At 51.9% G+C, this 22,679-nt stretch overlaps 3 protein-coding genes across 5 annotated transcripts in view; 2 read left to right on the forward strand and 1 right to left on the reverse strand.

The window, feature by feature from the left end:
- Window positions 1-932: 932 nt before the first annotated feature.
- On the reverse strand, window positions 933-7,009 carry frzb (frizzled related protein). Its single transcript, XM_029137393.3, has 8 exons — window positions 6,614-7,009; window positions 4,166-4,414; window positions 3,289-3,324; window positions 3,144-3,203; window positions 2,990-3,055; window positions 2,090-2,294; window positions 1,957-2,020; window positions 933-1,867 (listed from the first exon to the last, which is right to left on the reverse strand). The coding sequence occupies exons 1-8, from the start codon at window positions 6,816-6,818 to the stop codon at window positions 1,820-1,822; spliced, it is 933 nt and encodes a 310-aa protein (XP_028993226.1). The 5' UTR covers window positions 6,819-7,009; the 3' UTR covers window positions 933-1,819.
- A 263-nt stretch (window positions 7,010-7,272) lies between these two features.
- Window positions 7,273-11,975, forward strand: dusp19a (dual specificity phosphatase 19a). Of its 2 annotated transcripts, XM_029137003.3 has the most exons (5): window positions 7,274-9,134; window positions 9,424-9,649; window positions 9,776-9,822; window positions 9,895-10,047; window positions 10,958-11,975. In XM_029137003.3, exons 2-5 carry the CDS (start codon window positions 9,427-9,429, stop codon window positions 11,162-11,164), a joined length of 630 nt encoding a protein of 209 aa, XP_028992836.1. In that variant the 5' UTR covers window positions 7,274-9,134; window positions 9,424-9,426; the 3' UTR covers window positions 11,165-11,975. The 2 variants fall into 2 exon arrangements, with proteins under 2 accessions (XP_040924854.1, XP_028992836.1); XM_041068920.2 differs by having other exon boundaries at window positions 7,273-9,649.
- A 1,318-nt stretch (window positions 11,976-13,293) lies between these two features.
- Window positions 13,294-22,679, forward strand: part of pde1a (phosphodiesterase 1A, calmodulin-dependent) — a 10,410-nt gene continuing 1,024 nt past the window's right edge. Inside the window, exons 1-14 of one of the 2 annotated variants that reach the window (XM_029137000.3) lie at window positions 13,294-14,562; window positions 17,458-17,484; window positions 18,596-18,709; window positions 18,828-19,010; window positions 19,418-19,484; window positions 20,226-20,342; window positions 20,413-20,553; window positions 20,824-20,924; window positions 21,008-21,133; window positions 21,213-21,314; window positions 21,717-21,837; window positions 21,989-22,070; window positions 22,352-22,472; window positions 22,644-22,679. The exon at window positions 22,644-22,679 is cut by the window's right edge and continues 149 nt beyond it. In XM_029137000.3, coding sequence (XP_028992833.1) covers window positions 13,856-14,562; window positions 17,458-17,484; window positions 18,596-18,709; window positions 18,828-19,010; window positions 19,418-19,484; window positions 20,226-20,342; window positions 20,413-20,553; window positions 20,824-20,924; window positions 21,008-21,133; window positions 21,213-21,314; window positions 21,717-21,837; window positions 21,989-22,070; window positions 22,352-22,472; window positions 22,644-22,679 — 2,045 coding nt within the window. In that variant the 5' untranslated portion in view covers window positions 13,294-13,855. Of the gene's footprint in view, window positions 14,563-17,457; window positions 17,485-18,595; window positions 18,725-18,827; window positions 19,011-19,417; window positions 19,485-20,225; window positions 20,343-20,412; window positions 20,554-20,823; window positions 20,925-21,007; window positions 21,134-21,212; window positions 21,315-21,716; window positions 21,838-21,988; window positions 22,071-22,351; window positions 22,473-22,643 lie in introns of both variants that reach the window. The other variant, XM_029136999.3, reaches the window with a different exon arrangement.

Below are 22,679 nucleotides of genomic sequence, written 5' to 3' on the forward strand. Positions count from 1 at the left end.
AGTCAGCACCAAACTATTCTGTTTGTGTGACTGTTTGCTGTGTCAGCACTCAGTGACATGAATAGAGCCACTCAGCCGGTAGGAACAGGCTGCACCTTATACCAACACCAGGTGTGTTTTCAGTCAGACGGCCAATGTCGACGAGACGAGAGGACGAGAGCGGAGGAGGATAAGGAGGCGCAGGAGCTGCAGATCTGTGAAAACATGTTCCCTCTCTCAGGGAAACTGCAGCTGAGAAAACACTGGTGGAAATGAGCAGCCAGGAACTACTGGAAACACGCCTACGCACACACACACACACACACACACACGTATACACTCACACACAAACACAGACACATACACACACATATACACAAACGTACACACACACACACACACACGCACGCATACACACACACACGCATACACACACACACACGTATACATACACACACACATACGCAAACGTACAAACACACACACACACACACACACACACACACACACACAGGTGTACACACACACACACACACAGACACACACACATGTAAACACATGCGTATACACACACATTAATATTACAATATGTTCATGAGGAGTTTAGCAGCACGGTCACAATTTGTGTAGTTTATTAAAGACTGATCTTTTCCTTCAACCTCAGGTTGAAACAAATATTTGTTCCTATTAAATGCTTAAATACAAACAACCATACATCATCTTCTCTGTAACTAACTGATACAGAACCACTTAGGTTCTGTCTTTAGATATAAATGAGTTGCACGTTTATAGTTGTTTTAAGGTGTTCTCCAGGGATCAACATTAGGCCCACTAGTTATTAAAGGTTACTGTGTTTTCCCCCAACTCATCATCTTTTGTTGTCAGCGCCACCATAAATCAACTCACCTGCAGATCACAGGCTGCTGCTGACCTCATACAGACAAACACCCACAGACTTTGTTTGACCACATGGTCATAGTTCACGTTTAATTGTTCAAAAAGATGTGAAATCAGCAGTCCACATATCAGCGTTAATATAATGTACAAGAGTGTTAGTTTGTCTACATGTTTGTTCAGACCATCTGAACCATCAGTGAAATGAAGGACGTGTCCACATCAGAGCTGGAAAAGCACAGGTGTAAACAAAATCACTGATGCACTATTGAATGAGGCTGTTTGAGCCGCTTTGACGTCCAGAGACATCACGTTGGATGATGAATCGCAACAATGAAGTAGATGTTATTGGCAGTTTGTTTTGTTGAAACGTATAAAGTGAATCACAGACGATGATTTAAAAGAATGAAGTTGGTTGAAATAGGAAAATGTGGGTTGACATTAAATGGAAAACTTCAAGCATGAAGTTCAGAATTTCAAATAACAATTAAAATATTAGAGTATAAAAATAATAACGTAGCACGATGGGCGTTTGCCCACGACGCCGTCCCGCTACATGGAGACACACGTCTGGTGCGTCCTTCGTGAGCCGAGCGCCGCTGCAGCCGCGTTATGTGCCGTTTACTCTGGATCTGCAGCCACAGCAGTACGGCTGGAGGCAGAGGTCAAAGGTCAGACCACCTCCAGCCGCCGTGCCACTCCTCTGTCCCCCCGCGACACACACACACACACACACACACACACACACACACACACACACACACACACACACACACACACACACACACACACACACACACACACACACACACACACACACACGCTAAATTAGGTTTGTGCAAAGAAAATTAATCTGACAGGTGAAGAGATGAACTACATTCAGCTACGACAGCTTGTAATAGTGCAATGTTCACACGCACGCACGCACGCGCGCGCGCACACACACTCATTGGCGAACCCGCTGAACCCGCTTCCTTAGAGTCTGTTCCCATCTCTGTAGGCAGACACACACACAGTGAGGTGACAGGAACAAACAGCACAGTCTTTGTATTCTACTCGTGTGGAACCGTCTGGGACTCTCACCTCCACCCTTTTGCCCAGTTTGTCCGTCCACTTCAGAGCTATGGAGCGATCAACCAGGAGCAACCTACAAGCAAACCAGAGTGAGGGTCCTGCTGGGAGGAGCTGCGGCTCAGGCAGGAGCCTCGGTAGCTACCTGGACGTCTCCTCGGTCTCGTAGCCCATGATGAGGTGGTCCTCCTCGGGGGTCAGAGGAGGACACATGCAGGACGAGGAGTAGTAGAGCGTCTGCATCTCTTTGGGAATGTTGACCAGAGAAGACTTTAGAACCTTCTTGACCTCCACCACCGCCGTGGGCTCCAGGCCACGGTTCCTCACCTCCTTCACCCTCGCTCTGATCACTGAGGGACAGATGCATCAGCTGAAAGATTGCTTAGAAATTCATTTAATAAACAAGGAAGGTGGTGGAGGAAGAATTGAGGATGAATAAATACCGGGTCAAGTTTTAATGGATGGCAAAGACGAGCTGGCGTCTCTGCTGCTGGAACAGCCAGTAATAACTTGCCTGGCTCAATATGTTGAGGATCACTGAACAGATTTAACCACTAGTTAAACAGCTCAAGGACAGAAAGTACAAACTGGACTGGACTGGTTTCCACTAAGTGCAGGAGAGAACGTAAAATGTAGTACCATAAGGTAAATTAAGTCAAAATACAATAAGTTGGGTCAAGAAGTCAAAGACACTGGAACCTAGAAGCCGCCTGGTGAAGGACTCATTTGTAAAGAGCATCCTGACAGGCCGCCATGAGGTTTCAATTATATTTGAATATTCACAAAATGAGAGCTTGTTTTTATCGTTGACTGGAAAGTGATTTTCCCCAGTGGATTTCATGGCCAAAGGCATCAGCAAGCTCCAGAAATCCCCATGGAAATCTGTGCTGGAGCCAAATCCCGCCGGTGCACGGTAACATCTGGAGAACACTCGATGGAAGCGACGGTCAGCAAGAAAGGAGGAAAACTTAAATCTACACCTTCAGTGGAAGCGCCAGGAGCAATGAGCAGAAACAGGTTCGGGTGAACACCGCCGCTGACTTACCGTAGTTGTAGTTGTTCCTCCGGTAGGTTCTGAAGGTCATTTTAACTGTGGAACATTTACAGCGACCTGCAGACAAACGTGCTCCACGTCATGACAGGAACAGAGGAACCTCCTCTGTCTAAATGAATGCATGGATGGAGCCTGTGGACTTCACCTGCATGTGTTTCTCTGCAGTGGAAGTTGTTGGAGTCCATTGGGAAGTCTGGACTGGACTCTGGAGGAACAAGGGTTCAACTGAAATGGTTCAACTGGTTGTAGATTCATGGAGGAGTGAGCATGTGGAGAAATGTCAAACTCACCTGGGTTACACCTGGTTGGGTCCTGATGATATGCATCTATTCACACAAAGAAGCAGTATCAGTGCTCAGAGTTCAGACCAATCTGCTCAATTCTGTATGAGGCTTGTGTAAGCTGCCACTGCCCAGACTGAGGGAAACACCCGGAAACAGAAGGATGTCTGCAGAGAAAGGTGCCTATGGTCTACAAGGGGTTCATCCTCTGTGGAGCAGGATCATTTTCTGCCTCCCAGTCTGGTTAGTGCTACTTATTCTGGACCTGCGTGTCACAGCCTTCCTCAGGACTCCACACAAACACACTGTGTGAACACATGGAGACAAACGGTTCCTTATCTGTTCTAGCCTTTAGAATTTTAATTTCTGAACTTTGAGACTCGGGGCCTGATGAAAATCCCTGGAACGACTTCCACCCTGACTGAACCTCAGCAAATCAACAAATCACACCAAGGGAAAATCCCAAAGCCTGCTGAGCGGAGCCGAGCGGGCGGCTCTGCGATGCGTGGGTGTATCGTAATGGAGGTCAGGGGGGTTGGAATGAGTGTTATTTTAGGAGACTCGCTGGTCCAAGAAACCGAGGACAGTGAAGGGTTTTATCGAGTGTAAAACGAGTGGGCTGCCTTCATCAAGGAGTTCTTTGAGAAAGTCAGTGGGTGTGAAGTTGGAAGGGAAGTGAGTCAGTATCTGTACAAGAGGGAGCAGAAACCGCTGAGAGTAAAAACATTAGACGACACTGATGAGGCTCAGCTAAGCAGGAAAACATCTTCCTGATGGTCCATGGAAACCAGATGACCACATTTTGACAAGTCACCAAGACTGTGATGTAGTGCTGTGAAGGTTGGGACTTTCATTGGTTGCGTTTGGTGCCTGAACACAGCGTTACCTGGACCCTCCGCCTTGACGATGGCCTCGGGCGAGATGCAGACTCCGCGGTCGTACATGGGCAGCTCGTTGCAGGACAAGCTGTCGGGCCAGCTGTGGTTGTAGCGCTTCATCACCGGCTCGCAGCCCTGCTTGGCCCGCTCACACACCCCCTTACAGGGTTTAATGGGCTCGTGCTGGAAGTCGATGGTGCAGATGGGAGCGTACATGGCACACAGGAAGAAGAGCAGGTCCGGGCTGCAGGCAGTGCCTGAACAGACGACAGGGCGTTAGTCTGTGGTCCTAGAAGCCAGAGGCTGCTTCACCCCAGGCCCAGCTACAGTAGCATCACACATGACCCAGACGGGTCAGGGCTCTAATCTGGTCCCCCGGTACAGAACCAGGGTCCAGCAGAAACCTGGTCACTCGTGACCCTGTAAACGAGTGGAAACATGGTGCGAGTCGAGTCATCACCACTACTTTACAAGTTACGACCTTTGGCTCTAGAAAGAAGTGTGCATTAAACAAGTGTTAAATACTATGGCAGTAATTCCTCCCACACGCGTCACGGATGTGGAGCGTGACCGGGGTCCGGCAGACAACTAAAGCACTAGAAGCGTTTTGAACTGGCTCGAGTTTCGGACCTGCAGGTCTTACATGCTCACCCACTGAAGCTGGCTCTAACCAGAACCAATGCGTCACAAAATATGATGGTCGTTAATGAGGCTGAGCGCATGTACTCTGCTTTACAGACTACAGATCAGCTCAGGTCCAAAAAGCAGCCAGAGCTGAAGCGTCCAGGAAGCAACCACCACAGTCCTACAGGGGACATGAGCTGGTGCCAAGGTGCTTTGGACCAACATTACAAAAGGTCCCAGACTGATATCGCTGAAGTTTAACCAAGATAAAGTGAAGCCTTTTGCACCTGGACAGTTTCCACATGGAGGCAGGTTATGAGCGAACGTGCAGGTTCGAGAAGCAGCTTGTTGTCAAACTTATCAACTCACACAAAAGCGTTGATGAGCGCTATCAGCAGGAATGTGGGGAAACATTCCTTCAGCCAAGCCTCAACCGACGGTTCCACGCATCCACTCCATCATTCATCCATTACAGGAATCCCATAAGCTCACGCACCATTTGTCAAAGATTGTCTTTGGAGATGAGAAAAACAAACTAAATCTTGATCAGTGTCAGCGTGGAAACAAATCTAATAATACGCACCATTAAGAGCAAAAGTATCTGCATGAGTCTGTGACAGACAGACAGAGGGACGATGTGCCTTTATCACTGGCTGAACCTCCAATATTCAGGGCAGCTTTGTTTAAGGATCATAAACCTGACTATCAGCTTCTGGTTTGAAGACGTAAAACGAAGGTTTGCTTCAGAGCAGCGTGGACGGACGACAGACGGAACCAGAACTGTTCCTCCACCGCTGCTGGACTGTAATGGACTGGACTGGACTGAGCTCACTGCTGGGCCCATGGTCTCGACCCCATGGATCCCCGGGACGCCACAGGTATGTTTCCTGGGAAACCTCGTAGCCCTGTGGTTCCGGAGCACTGGCGGTTTGTTAATTACACATAATGAGTCACTGAAGCCGGAGCCAAATTAGAGAATGGTGGATTTCTTTAGTCTGGACAACGTTCATGAGGCTGAACTTAAAGTAGGCGCCAAACCCGTGTTAATGAGGATTTTAACCACTTCATCTCATCAGCTGAGAGGATGAAGCCTGTGGCTGAAGGTCTGATTTGACTGCAGGTTTAAGGTTTAGACCGTGTCCAACTCTGAGTCCTGATCGGGTGCATAAAGTCCAAACAAAGCCGCTTCTTTTCTTTAAGTTTACTTTAAGTGTCGCATCAGAACGAAACGATGGTTTGGAGAATTTCCTCTGCCTCCGGTTCAACAGAACCAGGATCAGAGCTTCACACGCGTCAGTCACTAACCTTCCTGTTCAGTCCACAGGCTCCATGGTTCTGCTGGAGGTTTCCTGGTGCTGCTCAGTGGGGATTGTTGGGTTCTCTGTAACTTCTACTGCAGCTAAAGCCTGGAGGTGAACGTTTCTCTTTAACTAAACGGACACCAGACAGTCGTGGAGTCCTCCTGTTCACTGGGATCCGTCCGTCTGCTGCTGTGGAGACTCCCCGACCATTACAGAACCAGAACGGAGCCTGCTGCTCATGAGGCAGACGGACTGGTCCCATCTCAGCTGTGTTGAGCTTGTCACTAGTTTATGATTTAAGTAGTACTGGAGAACTCCGTTTGACAGAGCTGCAGCTGAACCCGTCAATGTTCAGCATTAAATCAACTAACGTCTAATGGGCACTGTTCGTGTGGGTTCGGCTACCTGTAACTTCACCGTCTTCTGGAGGCCACGTGTACATGTGATCCGCTAATAGCATCGTCCAATCGGTTCGCAGACTCACTGATTTGTGACTCGGTTCCGCTCGTTACGGCTTAATTGAGGACTCACCCAGGAGCCCCTCGAACTGCTCGATGGCCAGCACCGCGTTGTCCTGCGTGCTGTGGTGGAGGTGGTTCGGCATCTTGGTCATGTTCCACGGCATGGACCGGCACAGCGGGATCCGCACCGGCTCGCAGGACGCCGCCCGGACCGCCGCCGGCCACAGCGCGCACCAGGCGGCCAGCAGCGACGCGCAGAGTCCCGGGGAGAGCATGTCGGTGAGGCTGGGGTCACGGCAGCTCGCTCACGGACACGGACACGGACACGGAGAAGGAAGGCGGACGCGCTTGTGCCGCTGCTGTCCGGGCTGCAGGCAGCTGGAGGGAGCGGGAGGAGCCGCCTTCACCTCCTCCTCCTCCTCCTCCTCATATCCCTCCTTCTCTCCCTCCTCCTCTTCCTCCTCTTCCTCATATCCCTCCTTCTCTCCCTCCTCCCGTCCTCACCTCTCCTCCTCCTCTTCCTCATATCCCTCCTTCTCTCCCTCCTCCTCTTCCTCCTCTTCCTCATATTCCTCCTTCTCTCCCTCCTCCCGTCCTCACCTCTCCTCCTCCTCTTCCTCATATCCCTCCTTCTCTCCCTCCTCCTCTTCCTCCTCTTCCTCATATCCCTCCTTCTCTCCCTCCTCCTCTTCCTCCTCTTCCTCATATTCCTCTTCTCTCTCTCCCTCCTCCCGTCCTCACCTCTCCTCCTCCTCCTCCTCATATCCCTCCTTCTCTCCCTCCTCCTCTTCCTCCTCTTCCTCATATCCCTCCTTCTCTCCCTCCTCCTCTTCCTCCTCTTCCTCATATCCCTCCTTCTCTCCCTCCTCCCGTCCTCACCTCTCCTCCTCCTCTTCCTCCTCTCTCCTCTTTCTCCTCATCCTAGGACAGATTCCTTTTAGATGAAAAGTCAACACAGTGGAGCCTCTAACAGCTGTGGAGTCAGTGCTCAGCTCTTAGATCTTGACTCTTTAAAGTACAGAGGACATCACTCAAGTCTGAGGATTGTTGCCTTGAATAAACCAGCTGACATGAGTTAGGAAGTAGAGTGGGACTGCATTTCCCAGCATGCCCTGCAGTCCCGTTAGTCCCGTTAAGGCAAACTGTAGCAGCCTAAATCCTGTGAGTTTGACCTTTGACCTCTGAGCAGTCTGTTGCTCTAACAGTCCTGGTGTTGGTCCATTTAGACTGAACATGACTCTGCCCGTAGGCAGTAATGGCTGTCAGATGTTGGAGTTTCCCATGTTAGCTTGAGGTTGACCCACGTCCAACACACACGCTCTGGCCGTTCTGGGTTTTATGACTCATCGAGCCAGACGAAGAATCGCTGAGTCAGCATTTGCGCTTTCATCCTGACTTCACCTCCTTCCTTCTCTTCTTTCACATATTTGGAAGAAAAGATGCTTCTGGCCTGAACCCTTACACCCTCATGCCTTTCATCCTGCTGAGGTTCGCTGGCGATTAGCGGGACGATTGAAGGTCATGTCAACAAGTGTCTTCATGAAGGCAGACGAGCAAAAAAAACCTAGTGCCAGAAGAAAACTGTTTATCTGTGCGTGTGTGTGTGGAAACTACCGGAGTGGCGTCCAACATAAACAGCAGCGCAGCTATCGACACACAGCACAAAGCAGCCGCAGAGCTCCTCAGTGCAGCTGAAACGACCTGGGAGCGAGAAGAGCAGCCATTCAGCCTCGCGCTGATTCAACGCCCTGACGTCTGCGTCTCCACTTTATGAGCCAAGCTGCTCGAACACGTCACAGAAAGGCTGCATGTGTGAAAGCTGGCAAACAAAGAGGCTCGGCCATCGCCAGGGAGACGCACGCAGTCCAGACGCTCAGCCACCGGACGAACGGAACCGCAGCAGGTCTCGGACCCGCACTCAGGGCGATCAGAGACCCCCGGTGGCCGTAGGAGGGAGGACAGGCCACCTTCTCTGGGTTCATCACCAGCATGAGGGCACTTACGTGTGTCTATCAGCTGGCGTTTCCAGCGTCTCCATGGAAACAACATCCCATCATCTTGGTCCGCTGTTAAATGGACTCCGTTCAGTGGCCTGTCAGTAAAACAGCTGCTTTGTCTGTGGCGTCTCTGCTGAAGCTGCATCATTATTTACGCCGTGTCACAGGCGGCAGGTTTCACGTTGCACGGCGCCAGCTCGCCCCTCCTGCCGGGTCTCAGTGGACCGGTCCTACCTGGCACAGGTGAGCACGGCTCCAGGGAGCAGAGCCCACGTCTGGCCTCCGACCCGCATCGGCGGCAGGACATGAGCAGGAGGCCCACGCCTTCAGGACACTGATCTGGACCAAGCATTCAGCCGCACCAGAACCGGAGAACCTCACGCCCAGAACCAGGTAACACCGACCTGGACCGCCAGCATTCAGCTGCACCAGAACCGGAGAACCTCACGCCCAGAACCAGGTAACACCGACCTGGACCGCCAGCATTCAGCTGCACCAGAACCGGAGAACCTCACGCCCAGAACCAGGTAACACCGACCTGGACCGCCAGCATTCAGCTGCACCAGAACCGGAGAACCTCACGCCCAGAACCAGGTAACACCGACCTGCTCCTCTGCTTATTGCATATTAATGGAGATGAGGGTTGACGTGTGCGTAGCAGGTGTAACGCTCACCAGCGCCGTCGCATGCAAGAAGGAGGTCCTTTGTTAAAACAACTCATTTGTGAATTTATGAGACCAAAGAACTAAGTCAAATCACAGAATGGTAGAAAACAAGCTGCTGTTTGTAGCAGCTCTCTGAAGTGATTTGCAGCTGGACCTTGGGTTGACGTGGGCGACACAGAACCGGAGCTGAAGCTCTGAAGCCGGTCCGTGTGTTTCAGGCCATGCAGTCCCTCACGCAGGAAATCCAGAGCTTCTCGCGCGCGCGCCTCAGGAAGCAGTGCACGCGCGTGACGTCGCTGAGCGGCCGTCGCATCATCGAGACCTGGAAGGGTTCCACCATCACCGTGGTTGAAGACCCGGCGCCCCCAGAGAAGACGCTGGGCTACGTCCCCGACACTTCCTGGGACCTGCAGGTGGGCCTGGTCAAGCCCTACCTGCTGCTGGGTGAGTGGCTCCAGAACAAACCCGGTCCAGTAGCTCAGCTGACGTGCAGCACGGGTCCGGAGGCCCTGTGACCTGGAACCGCCGCCACTGGGCCCAGGCTAACCAGTTGCCCACTGTGTGTGTCAGGTTCTCAAGATGCTGCTCATGACTTTGGCACGTTGAGGAAACACAAGGTGAGCTCCTGCTCAGACATTTAATCTGGATGGAAATGAGCAGTTTGGAGTCAGGTGGTGTCGCTTCAACAGGTGTCTCACATCCTGAACGTGGCCTTCGGGGTGGAGAACGCCTTTCCCGACTTGTTCATCTATAGGACGGTCAGCATCCTGGACCATCCCGACGCCGACCTGCTGCTGCACCTGCAGGACTGCTGCGACTTCATCCAGCAGACGCGCCAGGAGGTGAGCAGCAGCTCCATCCGTCAGTATGAACGCGTGTGTCTCCTCCAAGCAGCCACAGAACAGACGCGTCTCGTCTCTCGTTGGCAGCACCTTAAACACATCCTCTGCACCGTGAGGCAAAGCTCCTCATCTCACATGATTCACAGTAAAATCGTTCCAGGTCCAGGACACAGTGGGGCTGCAGACGTCTCCTACCCTCGTTCCCTCCCCTCCTTTCCTTTCTCCCTGTTTTAAATAATGCATGGTAGATTTGTGCATGTTTTATTAAAGTGCACACAGATCAGATCTCAGTGATACAAGCTTTTAGCAGCGCAGCCCGCGGCTCACCTTAACCTGACACCACACACACACGCATGCTGTAGGAGCCATTAGGCCGTCCTTAGTGGTGTGTGTTACAGGAAGTGTGTCTTCATTATGATATGTTTCTGTGCGTTGTAATTCCACACCCCATAATCAAACCCATGCTTTTACTTTGAAAAGCAGAGTCAAATTACCCAGCAGGCCATCTGGCTTCTAGAGTCGATTATCGGCGCTGTCATGGCAACGGCAGCATCATGTGACTGAGATCATGACTGCAGAACTAAACTAAACAAACATGAGGTTAGCAAACATGTCCCAACTAAGAAATGTATGACCAATGGAACCAGTGTTGCTGGTCTGGTTCCCAGTTCCCCCTCACTCAGTGAAACCCTGCTGCAGGTCTGTCGCTGCGTTGCTCAGCAGCACCCTCTAGTGGTCAGACAACATCAGTACAAGCCCATGTCTTACTCTTTAACCTGGTGACGTCATGATCATGATGAAGATCATCATCGTCATCGTCATCGTCATTATCATCATCGCCTGCGCAGCTCCGCTCAGTTCTCATCAGCCCAGGTTCTGGGTTCTAACGTTTCCGCCTGGTTCTGTCCAGAAAGGCGTGGTGCTGGTCCACTGTAACGCCGGCGTGTCACGGGCTCCGGCCGTGGTCGTCGGGTACCTGATGTCGTGCGACGGCCAGGCCTTCGACGACGCCCTGTCTCGGGTCCAATCAGCTCGACCCGCCTCGTCTCCCAACCCCGGCTTCCTGCAGCAGCTGAGGAGCTTCAAAACGCAGATGATAAACGGGTCCAAACGCTAAATGGCGCTGAAAGACGTAGCAGACGTTGAACTGATGAGGAGGATGTTTTTATCAGAGAAGGTTTAATGGTTGAAACCAGTCGAGTTTGGAGAATGTGGCGTTGATTTAATCACTGCCCGTGAAAATGGACGAATGAGTGAAATGAAGGTGTGAAAACACGATCTCATTTATCTCTTGAGGTTTGGGTTTATGTGACAGTATTTACTCTAAAACATGTGACGCGTGTTCCTGTTGATGGGTTTTGTTTGTTGTTGCTGTGGGAGGCTGCCACAATAAAAGCAGAATAAAGACTTGAGTAGAAGCAGAATGCTCGTCCTGCAGATGATGTGAACACGATCAACTTCCTCACGCTTCTGTTTCCTCTTCATCCATTCACACTTCCTGTGAGACGACAGTCATCAGTCTGCTGCTACAGACACTAGGCCTGACTGGCCGAGAGACTACTGGATGTGTGAGAGAGAGAGAGAGAGAGCACTGGGTAAGACAGACATGCTGCAGCAGCACGTGGACGAGGAAGAGCACTGATCCCGGGTCAGCTGACGGCTGCTGACCATGGGCTCCTTCTGCTCGGCTCTGGACCCCAGGACGGTGGTGGTGTCGCTGAGGCCGCGGGAGGAGCTGGAGGAGACTGGGTCCGGTGAGACCGTGGTTTTCTGTGGTTTTCTGTTTCTAGTAGAACTTCACCACTTCTGCAGGGATCTTGTTTTTTGTTATCCTCGCTCTGATGCTTTTTATCCGACTTGTAGCGTCAATGTAAGCGTCTATTTAAACATTTACAACACTGGATTTAGTGATTCAAGGATGTTTATTATTATTAACTGTGCTTCGTGGCCTTTGTCATTTGGTGCCTCTCAGCTCCGCTCATGTTGCTCCACTCGTTGCCTCCAAAGCCTTTTGACAAACAAAGACCTGAATCCATTAGTGAAAGCCTCACTCCTCCAGCTGTCCACGTCTTTAACAGCCTGTTCAGTGTTGGTTCTGATTGTGAAGAACCAATTAACAGGCAATTAAGGAGCAGCTGACCAATCAGATGCTCGTCTGTTGCCATGAGGGTTTGTTTATGTGTTTGACTCAGAGAGAGATGGACTAGAACCATCCAGCAGAGGGCGACACATGCTCGGTTTTAATCCACTGAATTCAACTGTTATGAGCCTTAGTGGCTGAGTCATTATTACTAATGACCAAAACAAGTCCTGGCTGGCTGATGCCAGAGTCAGTTTAATGTGGCTAATGAGAGCAGGTGGACGGAGCGAGGATGAAAGGTTCTGCTCATCACTCGTCGTCATGAAAACCCACAGAGCCGCGTCTCTTAAGTTGCAGTTTTAGTTTCTGTCCCACAGGAGCAGCACAGGTCAGATCTGCTTACACCCGTCATGTGATTACGCTTTAAACAGGCTTCTCCTCCCGTCAGCAGCTGAACAAGGCCGTGCCTCCAGTCAGGAAGTGCTGCGCTGGAAGACGGCAGCGTCACACGGCCCCAGTGGCCTGGTAAGAAAAATACAGCTCAACTCTGTCTAAAGGTTGGAGGTTCTGGGGTTATGTTCAGATTCCAGGTTTGTCAGAAAGCATCAAAAACATGCGTCTGATCTAAAAAAAGGAGGCCCTAAAGATACAGTAGCTGCATAACATAGAGCTGCATTCAAACCCCCTGAATCAGTGGAGCTGCACAATAAAACGAGCTCATGAAAAGGCTCACGGATGTAAAACTACAACAAAGACCACATTATGACCCAAAGACCACCGCCACAAACCGATAGCGAGCGTCTCCTCGGGTTCCACTGCACGGAGGAGGGGGAGGAGCTTTGGTCCGTCGGTGCCTCAGGCTCATGTTCTGACCTGCTTCATTTGCTTGGCTCTGTTGATGTCCCCTCTCTGACTCGTCTCAGGGCCAATAAACCAATGCAGGCGCGGGTTTGGCCTCTGACACGTCTGTGCCGGGCTCAGCGTCCTGCATGCATGCAGACAGCAGGCTGTGGCTGCTACCACGGCTGCAGCCTCTAGGGGACGCCAGCAGATCCCCTGATTCTGCCACTTGACTGGAGCTTGTGTGACTCTCATTTTCAGGAACATTACATCACCATGGTGTAAAACACACACACAGGGACACAAACACCGAGGTTCGGGCATGAGGAGGGCTGGATGAAATGCCTGTTTGTATCAGAGGGAGCATAAAGTTGTGCCATTGGATTTGGTGGGGAGTGAGGAGGAGGAGGAGGAGGAAGAGGAGAGAGGTCTGTCGGCTGCAGGATTCCATCACTCTTAGCAACCGTTGTTGAGTTACCACGGAAACGCTCTGCAAGGTTCTCTGCTTCTCCTTTGTCTTCCTCCATCGCTCTCCCTCCTCTCTCTTTCTCTCTCTGCCTCTCGCTCACTCCCTCCATCCTGTCTTTATTGCTGGTTGACTTCCTCTGTGCGTTGCTACGGCGATGCTCTGGGACATTCAGCTGATCATTTTACCGTCGCAGTGCTGGAGTGCAGAGCTGAACTGAAGGAACCTCTCCACTTTCTTCACCTGTGGCTTGTTTTGGGCACTGAGTCCATTCCTGCTCTTCAACTTTTGCACATTATCTAGTGACCTTTAACCTCGCAGCTTCCCTTTCATTTTCAATATTTCTGGATTGCACGACCTGTGGAGTGACACAGGAAGTTGGACGAAGTTTCTGTAAACACAAATGGCTGCGGTCTGCGTTAATGATTTTACAAATCCGTGAGTTTGAGCAACGTCCAGCCGCTTCTCAAACACCAAACGCTGCTCAGCAAACACTTCTCCTCCTTCACCACAGCGAGATGAATGAGGAGGTGGAGGAGTTACAGCTGCCTGAGGAGCTGCTGGAGGAGGAAGAGCAGGAGCAGCAAGAAGATGTCGAGCAGGACATAGAACACCAGGAGGAGGAACAACAGGAGGAGGAGGAGGTGCAAGAACAAGAAGAGCAACAAACTGTGGAGCAGGAAGAAGAGGCGCAGCAACAAGTGGCGGAGCAGAAGAATGAGATGCAACAGGAGGAGAAGGAGGAAACGCTAAATGAGGAGGAGATGCAGCATGAAGAGGAGGCTTTAAACGCAGAGGAGGAGGAGCAGGAGGAGAAAGTGGAGAATGAAGATTTGCAACAAGAGGACACACTGCACAAAGTAGGAGAAATGCTGGAGGAGCAGGAGGAGGCACACACTGAGGAGGTGCAGCAAGAGGAAGAGGAGGTGAAGCAGACTAAGGAGGAGGAGGAGGAGCAGCTGCAGGAGGAGGAGGAGGTGCAGACGCAGGAGATGTCACGGACTGAGGAGCAGTGGACTGAGCAGGAGCAGCAGTCTGAGGAGGTGCAGCAGGCTGAGGAGACGCAGGACTTCGGAGACTCTCTGGAGCAGAACCACAACAACGCGGTGCTGATTCGACTGAGAGGAATGTGAGTAAACAATCAGCTGTTGATGATGCGATATTGATGATGATGTAATAGAACTATCGATCCGTGATCCTGCTGCGAGCATCGACTGGTCGGTGCTCGCGTCGGAATCAGCCACACGGACGGCATTGGGGGGCTGGTTGCCGTGGTGACGTTGAGGAGGGAGAGAAGATGAATGACAGCAAATGACTGAAAAACAGTGGGTTTGCGACATCCGAACATTATGGAGACATTGTGCATGTGTGGGTCTGTGCACGTGCGAGTGTGCACGTGTGTGTGTTGAGGTCTGCTGGATATTTTCTCAGTAGCTAAAAACATCGCAGCAGGAACAGAGTCATCACATCTGTCTGAATTTGGAGGCAGCAGATGTAAAAATCAGCATGTCTTTTTGTTCTCCATAGTTTCCATGGCAACGGCAGAGCGTTGCGATGCAGCAAACTCTGGGCAAAGAACGACAGACAGTGAGACAGACAGAGTGCGACGCAGAGGGAGGGCATGAAGGCAGCGTCTCAGAGCGCGAGTCCTTAACGAGCTGGAATCAGATAATTACCCAAATCTGTGGAGCGTCAGTCGTTTGCTTGATGTTAGAGGTTGGATCAGATGACGACTGGGATGGAGCCATAGAGTCACATTAGCCTAGCACAAGCAAACACCTGCCTCTGTATAAGATCATTCACTGAAATGTCAAGTGACCCCCTCTGGCTCCAGTTACGTCACCTGTCCACCGTTACATCGTCACAGTAAGTTCCATGTACTCATTTACACCTTCCTCACTTGGAGCTGTCACTCATGAGTCCAATCATTCCTATAAATCACACGCATTACGCTCCTGGAGTAACTTATCTGCAGCAGAGGAAAACCCTCAAACTGAGCAGCAGACGTTGGCTGATACTGAAAGTTGGGGGCGTGAACGTGTGATGTGAGTGTGATGGAGGCTGAAACGCAGACACAGCTGTGATCTGACCTCCACATGAAGAGCAGGAGTCCCTGAAGCTCCAGTTAGCCTCCTAGCATCCGTTCAGAGTAAATGCTGTGAAGGCAACTGATGGGGAGCGTTCCCTCTGGGCTCTGGCGCCGCTGCCTGACGTCTGCTGCTGCCTCTGTTCATGGAGCATTGTCTCGAAGCTGCTCCCCGTGGCGTTAACAGCCTTCTGTGTTTGAGTGTGTTCCCGGAGCCACGACCCTGCTGCCATGACGCCACACATACTGTGTGAATTCATTAACTACTAGAGAGTCTTTGTCTGATTTGAAGCAGAAGTTTGTTCAAATCCAATTAAGCAAATGTCCTCGGTGTAAAAGCTGTGGTGCAGGAAGGAGATGGACTGAATGAAGCTGCATCTGCTGATTGCTGAGCTTTGTTCAGCGCTGTTACTGTTGTTATTTATCCCACAAATGATGTGGCTCCTGATAAAGGCGCTGTTTGCAGGTCTGTGTTGTTTGTAGGGAAAACAAATATGTGTAAATATTTGTTGGTCATCCTCCCTCGTTACCGTGGTAACAGCAGAGCATTTTGATAAAGCCAATTCTGAGCCATGCAGCTGCAGGAGCCGAACGTTGTTTTCTTTGTGTACTTAGTGAAGTGCTTTTTATTGACTTCCTTTTGTAGCTTCTCCTCTTTTATCCGCATCCTTTGTTTAGATGAAGACGAAAGCCGACGTGCGCTGAGGAGTCAAACTGTTCTGTGAAGCAGAAAATAGCAGAGGAATCAGTTGAAGTCGTTCAGTTACTGCAATGAAAATGTTTTTCAAGTCCAGTGATGTGGAAACGTATTAAGAGGAGAAGCTCCAACCCAGAGCAGAGTGCGTCCAGTGAAGGCAGTTCGAGCTGAACCCTAAGAGCCTGTTTGTGCGCGTGCACGTCCGCGCTCACAGGGTTCTTATTCACACCGCTCCTTCTAATGGATGTTCTGCTTTCCCTTCAAGGCTCCGTCCTGACGTAGGCGGTGGAGCCACTAAAGGAGCGAGAAATGCGCCCTGTGGTGGTGCATCGCAAACAAAGTCATGCAAATAACCAGGCGTCTAATAATAAAACACTGTTCTTACGGCGGAGGTGAGCGGACGCAGGAGAGTCCGAGCAGCGTGGAGTCATGACGGAGGATGAGTCACTGCAGGACTCACCTTGTTTGCAGCGAACCTCTGTGCAAACGGGCCGGTCCTCCTTCGCAGTAGCAGGTTCTGTCAGGTCCGGCCGGGACGCGGAGGCGTCTGAGAGGTCCGGATCCGCGCGGGTCCATTTACATCCTAGAGTCCAGCTCACCCAACGGCTCCAGGAACCTGATCAGACTCGCTGTTTGAGGTCACACAGACTCTGCAGATATGAATATTAAAGGCAAAACAACTTTAATGGATGCAAACATGTTGCAGGGAAAGTAATGAAGTTGTAACCTTTCACAGACAGACGGGTTCTGCAGTGAGCCTCTGGTTGCAGTTCCTGGAGCTGTAGAGGAAGTCCATGGGCCCAGTTCTTTAAAGGTTCTGGGACAGATTCGGTTCTGGTGCAGCTTCATCAGCTTTATTGATCCAGAACATTCACCGTGGTAGTTTGCATCGCGACAGAACCTTCGTCCTGGATCCCAGTTCAAGCTGCCGATGACTGGTTTTATTAGTTCATTAATAATCACAAAGCTCCTGGAAGAGTTCTGTTGGTGCTGGACCGCTCCACACACTCCTCCACAGAACACCAACACAAGCAGAACCACAAGAACACAGAGCTCCGTCAGGATGTGAACGCTGCTACGATGAAGATGAAGCTGAAGAAGAGGAAGCGACTCGCGACATGTGGAGCAGAATCACCACAAATACTGACCCAGGATCAGTCTAAAGCCTGACCTCACGCCTTCATGTCGTGGAGTCATTTGCTTTGCACTGACTCTGTTTGTGTTTGTGTTTGTGTTCGCAGGCAGAAGTACAAGAACGCGTCGCAGAGGTAAGACTCACACAGGGAGCTCTCCCTCCTCCCACACACACCTGGGCCGGCCGCTCGGGCCGCTCCGGTTCCTGTCCAGACGTGTCCCTCCCCGTCCGTGCTGGTCTGGGAGCTGCTTCGTGCTGCTGACAGACTCCATCGACGCTTCAAACCCCTCTGTTGTTTGTCTCAGTCAATCATGTCACTGTTCTGCCTTCATTTCCTGACACTCGCTCAACAAATGAACAAGAAACGTGTAGGTGTCGTGCAAAAAGACAAGACGACTCAAACGCTGGAATCCCGACGAGCTGCCAGTCATTGTTGTGCCTCCAGAAGCGTCCACACGCTGCCCGTCCACTGCAGAAACGCCTCAGCAGAGCGTCTGAACCCGTGGCTCAGCCTCCGTCTCTACTTCCTGTCTGTGGGTGTGGGCTGATTGACAGGAGGCACGCGTGTCATGGGTCCATCTGGAGGAAGCAGCTTCTCAGCCTGGGCTGTGCTGCGTTCAGCAGCAGCTGTGTGGGTGCAGCGCTTTCCTGCTGTCACTCAGCAGGTGTGCGCGTCTGCTCGTTAAGCAGCACGTGACGAAGCAGCGTCTCATCATCGGTCACTAACGTAGAAACCCCACAGGAGCCTCCGCAGTTTGAGCTGGAGGAGGGAGCTCTCCTCCCAGTTAATACAGTCACTGTGAGCGTAGCTTCAACCTGGAGTCTGCTGAGGTCCGGTCCGGCTCTGACCCGCGGCGCCGTCAGGCACTTTGTCCAGCACGTAAATAAGCAACAATCGCAGCTTAAGTGCTACGAAAAGCCGCCGTTGGGACTTTACGTCGCGTGATGGGACGAGGCCGTTCCCACGGTTACCGCCTCACGGCTGTTTGTTACGCTGTGTGTGTGTGTGTGTGCGTGCGTGTGTGTGTGTGCGTGTGTGTGTGTGTGCGTGTGTGCGTGTGTGTGTGTGTGCGTGTGTGTGCGTGGGGGTGTTAGTGGTGCGTGTGTGCGTGTGTGCGTGCGTGCGTGCGTGCGTGCGTGTGTGCGTGTGTGCGTGTGTGTGTGCGTGCGTGCGTGCGTGCGTGCGTGCGTGCGTGCGTGTGTGCGTGCGTGCGTGTGTGCGTGTGTGTGTGTGCCTCTGCCAGGATGAAGGGGGTCCTGGAGCAGATGGACCGCGGCGTGGTGGACCTGCCGGAGCTCCGCAGGAACCTGGAGCTGGCTGCAGCCATGCTGGACGCGGTTTACACCGACGAGACCAGGTGGGACGGACGAAAGTAAGAGAGCGAGCAGAGCGGCTGCGGCTCGGCCACCGGGCAGACTGTGTGCACGCATGGACCAGCTGACGCCCACTTCTCACCAGGCCTCTGTGCTCCGCAGGCGTCTGCTGGACGCCGAGGACGAGCTCAGCGACCTGCAGGCCGAGTCGGTGCCCAGCGAAGTGCGCGACTGGCTGGCGTGCACCTTCAGCAGGAAGATGGGCATGGCCAAGCGCCGGCCCGAGGAGAAGCCCAGGTTCAGAACCATCGTCCACGCAGTGCAGGCCGGCATCTTTGTAGAGAGGTGAGGTGTGACACGACCACTCACTCTGAAGCCATCAGGACTTCACCCACTTATTTCATCTGCAGCGTCCCAGGAAAGAGTAGTAAACAGTCACGCACCCCTTCAGAGTAAACGGAACGCATCCGTCAGACCGGCCCAGAGGGTGAAACCATGTTAGCGTGTGAGCGAGACGCTGATGGGCGCTCGTCGAACGCTATCGCTTCATCTGCTGCAGCCTAATGACGCATGAAATCAAAAAATATCTGCTGCTCCCGGGCGGCGCTCACTGTATGCAGGCGCGTGTGTTTGGGAGGCAGTTACCGTGGCAACAAACAGTCCACCCTGGTCACAAAGTGTGGAGGAGTGCAGCTGGAGGGGGTGTTTACACTGTGTGTGAGATCTGAGCTTCATGCTTGTGTGTGTGACAGGATGTACAGACGGACGTCCAACATGGCCGGTCTGACCTACCCCCCCACGGCGCTGGCAGCTCTCAAGGTAAAGGCCCAGGCAGGACGGGCACTGTGTCACTGTGTGCAGCATCTGTGCTCGCTTCATTCAGATTTACTGAATCAAAGCGCTTCCCGCAGGCAAATGATTCATTAAAATGAAAATGAAAAAAAAGCTTCTAAATAATGTTGACGACATCACACATGTAAAACGGAGAATAACTTCTCATGTGATGAGTCTCAGAACCACAGCAGAAACACATCCGTCCGAAAGGCAAGAAGCAGCTAGTCCTTAGGAGGAAGAGGAGCAGGAGGAAGAGTCTGAGGAGACAGGGACGAGCAGGACGAGGAGAAGATGGAGGGAGGAGCGTGTTAAATGTGGAACAAACGAGCACGAGTGAGAGGGAGGAGGCGGAAGCAGCTCCTGTGGCTTTAACGCGCTGCACTGATGGATTTCACCTTCATGACTTCCTGCACCAACTAAACTCAATTACAGTAAATTCAAATGATTTCTCATTAAGCGTGTCCTGTGATGGGAAACACACAGGGAAACAAAACACAGACCGCAAAACGATGCGTTTATCACACGAGCTGCTTCGAACCTGCTGGAACCCGATCCATAATAAAGACATTCATTTAACTGGGTTTGTTGATTGACGTCCTCCCAGACATGATCGCGCTCACACCGCCCTCTACTGGTGAACACGTCACATTACACTCACATGTCCACAGCCTCGCTTCATCATATTTATATTTATCTTACAACGTCACCGTCTGTCGATTTTCACAGGAAGTGGATCAGTGGTCGTTCGACGTCTTCTCCTTCCACGAGGCAACTGGAGACCACGCCCTCAAGTTCCTGGTCTACGACCTGCTGACCCGATACGACCTCATCAACAGGTTCAGGGTACATGCGGCTTCTTGCTTCACAGCGGTGCATGACATCATCAGACGGCTCATGCTCGGTGTCTGTTCAGATCCCGGTTCAGGCTCTGGTGCAGTTTGTTGAAGCACTGGAGAGCGGATACAGCAAACACAGGAACCCCTACCACAACCTGATCCACGCGGCCGACGTCACGCAGACCGCTCACTTCCTGATGCTGCACACCGGGCTGATGGTAACGCACGCACGCACACGCATGCACGGACGCACGCACACGCATGCACGGACGCACGCACACACAAGCACACGCACGCACACACACACACACACACACACACACACACACACACACACACACACACACACACACACACACACACACAAGGCTCCTCCCGCTGCTGTTAACTTAACTCAGCTCTGTGTTTGTATGTGTGTCTGTGTGTGTGTGTGTGTGTGTGTGTGTGTGCGTGTGTGTGTGCGTGTGTGTGTCCGTGTGTGTGTGCAGCACTGGCTCAGTGAGCTGGAGATTCTCGCCATGGTTTTTGCAGCAGCCATTCACGACTTCGAGCACACAGGAACCACCAACAACTTCCACATCCACACCAGGTGACGCAGACTCTCACGTTGATCACACTTGTAACTGATGAAGGATTTGTGACCGGACTGACGCCGCTCCCTCTGTCTGCCAGGTCTGAGGTGGCCATTCTGTACAACGACAGGTCGGTGCTGGAGAACCACCACGTCAGCGCCGCCTACAGGCTGATGGCGGAGGAGGACATGAACATCCTGCTGAACCTCAACAAGGACGACTGGAGGTCGACACAGATCAGTGATCAGTTGCATCTGGCTTCCAGCTGTTGCTCTGTTGTGACGGCTCTGTGTCGGTCCCGGCAGGGAGCTGCGGTCCCTGGTCATAGAGATGGTGATGTCCACAGACATGTCCTGCCACTTCCAGCAGATCAAGACTATGAGGAACACCCTGACTCAGACACACGGGTCAGTGCTGCAGCTGTGACCTTTGACCTCTGGCATTAACTAGCGTTGTGCGGCGCTGGTCACCATAAGACGTTTTGTAAATCAATAAACAGTGAATTAATCAGGTTAAAATCAGGAAGTGTTGAGTGTGTTGTGGCAGAATGTGTGAGGCTGACGAGCAGATCATCAGTGGGAGTTTGAAATAAACATAAGGTCCCACAGGCTGCTGGTCCAGACCGCTCTGCGCGTCCCGTGAGTGTGAGCCCCCCCCGCCTCAGCTCACGCTTGGCTGAGGAAGGGGCCGACGCTGTCATCAGGCTGTCGGCGGGTTCTGCTCGCGTTGCTGCAGGAACCGTACTGTCCACTGGCATCACCTGCAGCCGCCTTTACACCGTAAACACTTTCACCCTTTCCTCTCTGCAGAATAGACAAAGTCAAGGTGTTGTCCCTGATGCTTCACGCTGCAGACATCAGTCATCCAGCCAAGGCCTGGCCGCTGCACCACCGCTGGACCCACAGCCTGATGGAGGAGTTCTTCAGACAGGTACCAGCTCCAGCCCAAACAGCGTGCTCACAGCTCAGACCCCATCACATCCTTCGCTTTCACACTATTTGTCTGTTTATGGTGCTCGAGAAGCAACAAGTGGGTGGAAGCGCCACAGATGACGTTGCCTTGGCGACTGTGTCTTTTCCAGGGAGATAAAGAGGTGCAGCTCGGCCTTCCCTTTTCCCCTCTCTGCGACCGCAAAGCCACCATGATCGCCCAGTCACAGATAGGTAAGAACCGGCACCGGCCGCAGCTTGAATCTGTCACAGGCAGCGTGAGAACGGCTGAATGTGTCACCGTCGTCTGAGACACAACAGACTCAACCCTCAGTCAGCAGCTTGTTGCTCCACCAACTGACAACAGACCTGCGACCACTGACTGGATCCTGTGTTTAGTGATTTTGGGTCACTGGTGCCACCTCCTGGTCATCAGAGGAACTGAGCCCATTAACTCATGGCTCTGGAGCTCATCGCTGTAATAACATTTTAATCATCCTGATGTGTGGTTGCAGGTTTCATTGACTTCATTGTGGAGCCGACCTTCAGCGTTCTGATCGACACAACAGAGAAGGTGATTGGACCTCTGATCGAAGAGGACAGGAAGGCCAAGGAGACTGGAAACAGGAGGTCCAGGTGCTACTGACGCCTCCCTTCTTACTTTTGGATTAATTCCTCTTGTTCTCAGTTCTGATCCAGAATGAATGTCCCAGAAATGTTAAATTCATTTACCAATGAATGTTAAATGATGCTTCAATGATAGACTGATGTACTGGGCTCCTGCTCCATAACTCTGCTCTGCTTTAGTTTGACCGGGAGCGGCTCCGTAACTGTGGAGTCGGT

This window comes from Betta splendens, chromosome 21 (assembly GCF_900634795.4).
Source record: "Betta splendens chromosome 21, fBetSpl5.4, whole genome shotgun sequence".
Lineage (NCBI taxonomy): Eukaryota > Metazoa > Chordata > Actinopteri > Anabantiformes > Osphronemidae > Betta > Betta splendens.

What these genes read in the sequence shown, in the direction of transcription:
- frzb (XM_029137393.3), bottom strand. Translation starts at nt 6,818, where the DNA reads ATGCTCTCCCCGGGACTCTGCGCGTCGCTGCTGGCCGCCTGGTGCGCG. An exon ending in CGTCAAGGCGGAGGGTCCAG is followed by an intron (nt 3,325 to 4,165) that starts GTAACGCTGTGT and finishes TTGTGTGAATAG; the next exon opens with ATGCATATCATCAGGACCCA. An exon ending in AACTGGGCAAAAGGGTGGAG is followed by an intron (nt 1,868 to 1,956) that starts GTGAGAGTCCCA and finishes GTCTGCCTACAG; the next exon opens with AGATGGGAACAGACTCTAAG.
- dusp19a (XM_041068920.2), top strand. Translation starts at nt 9,427, where the DNA reads ATGCAGTCCCTCACGCAGGAAATCCAGAGCTTCTCGCGCGCGCGCCTC. An exon ending in CAAGCCCTACCTGCTGCTGG is followed by an intron (nt 9,650 to 9,775) that starts GTGAGTGGCTCC and finishes TGTGTGTGTCAG; the next exon opens with GTTCTCAAGATGCTGCTCAT. An exon ending in GCACGTTGAGGAAACACAAG is followed by an intron (nt 9,823 to 9,894) that starts GTGAGCTCCTGC and finishes TCGCTTCAACAG; the next exon opens with GTGTCTCACATCCTGAACGT.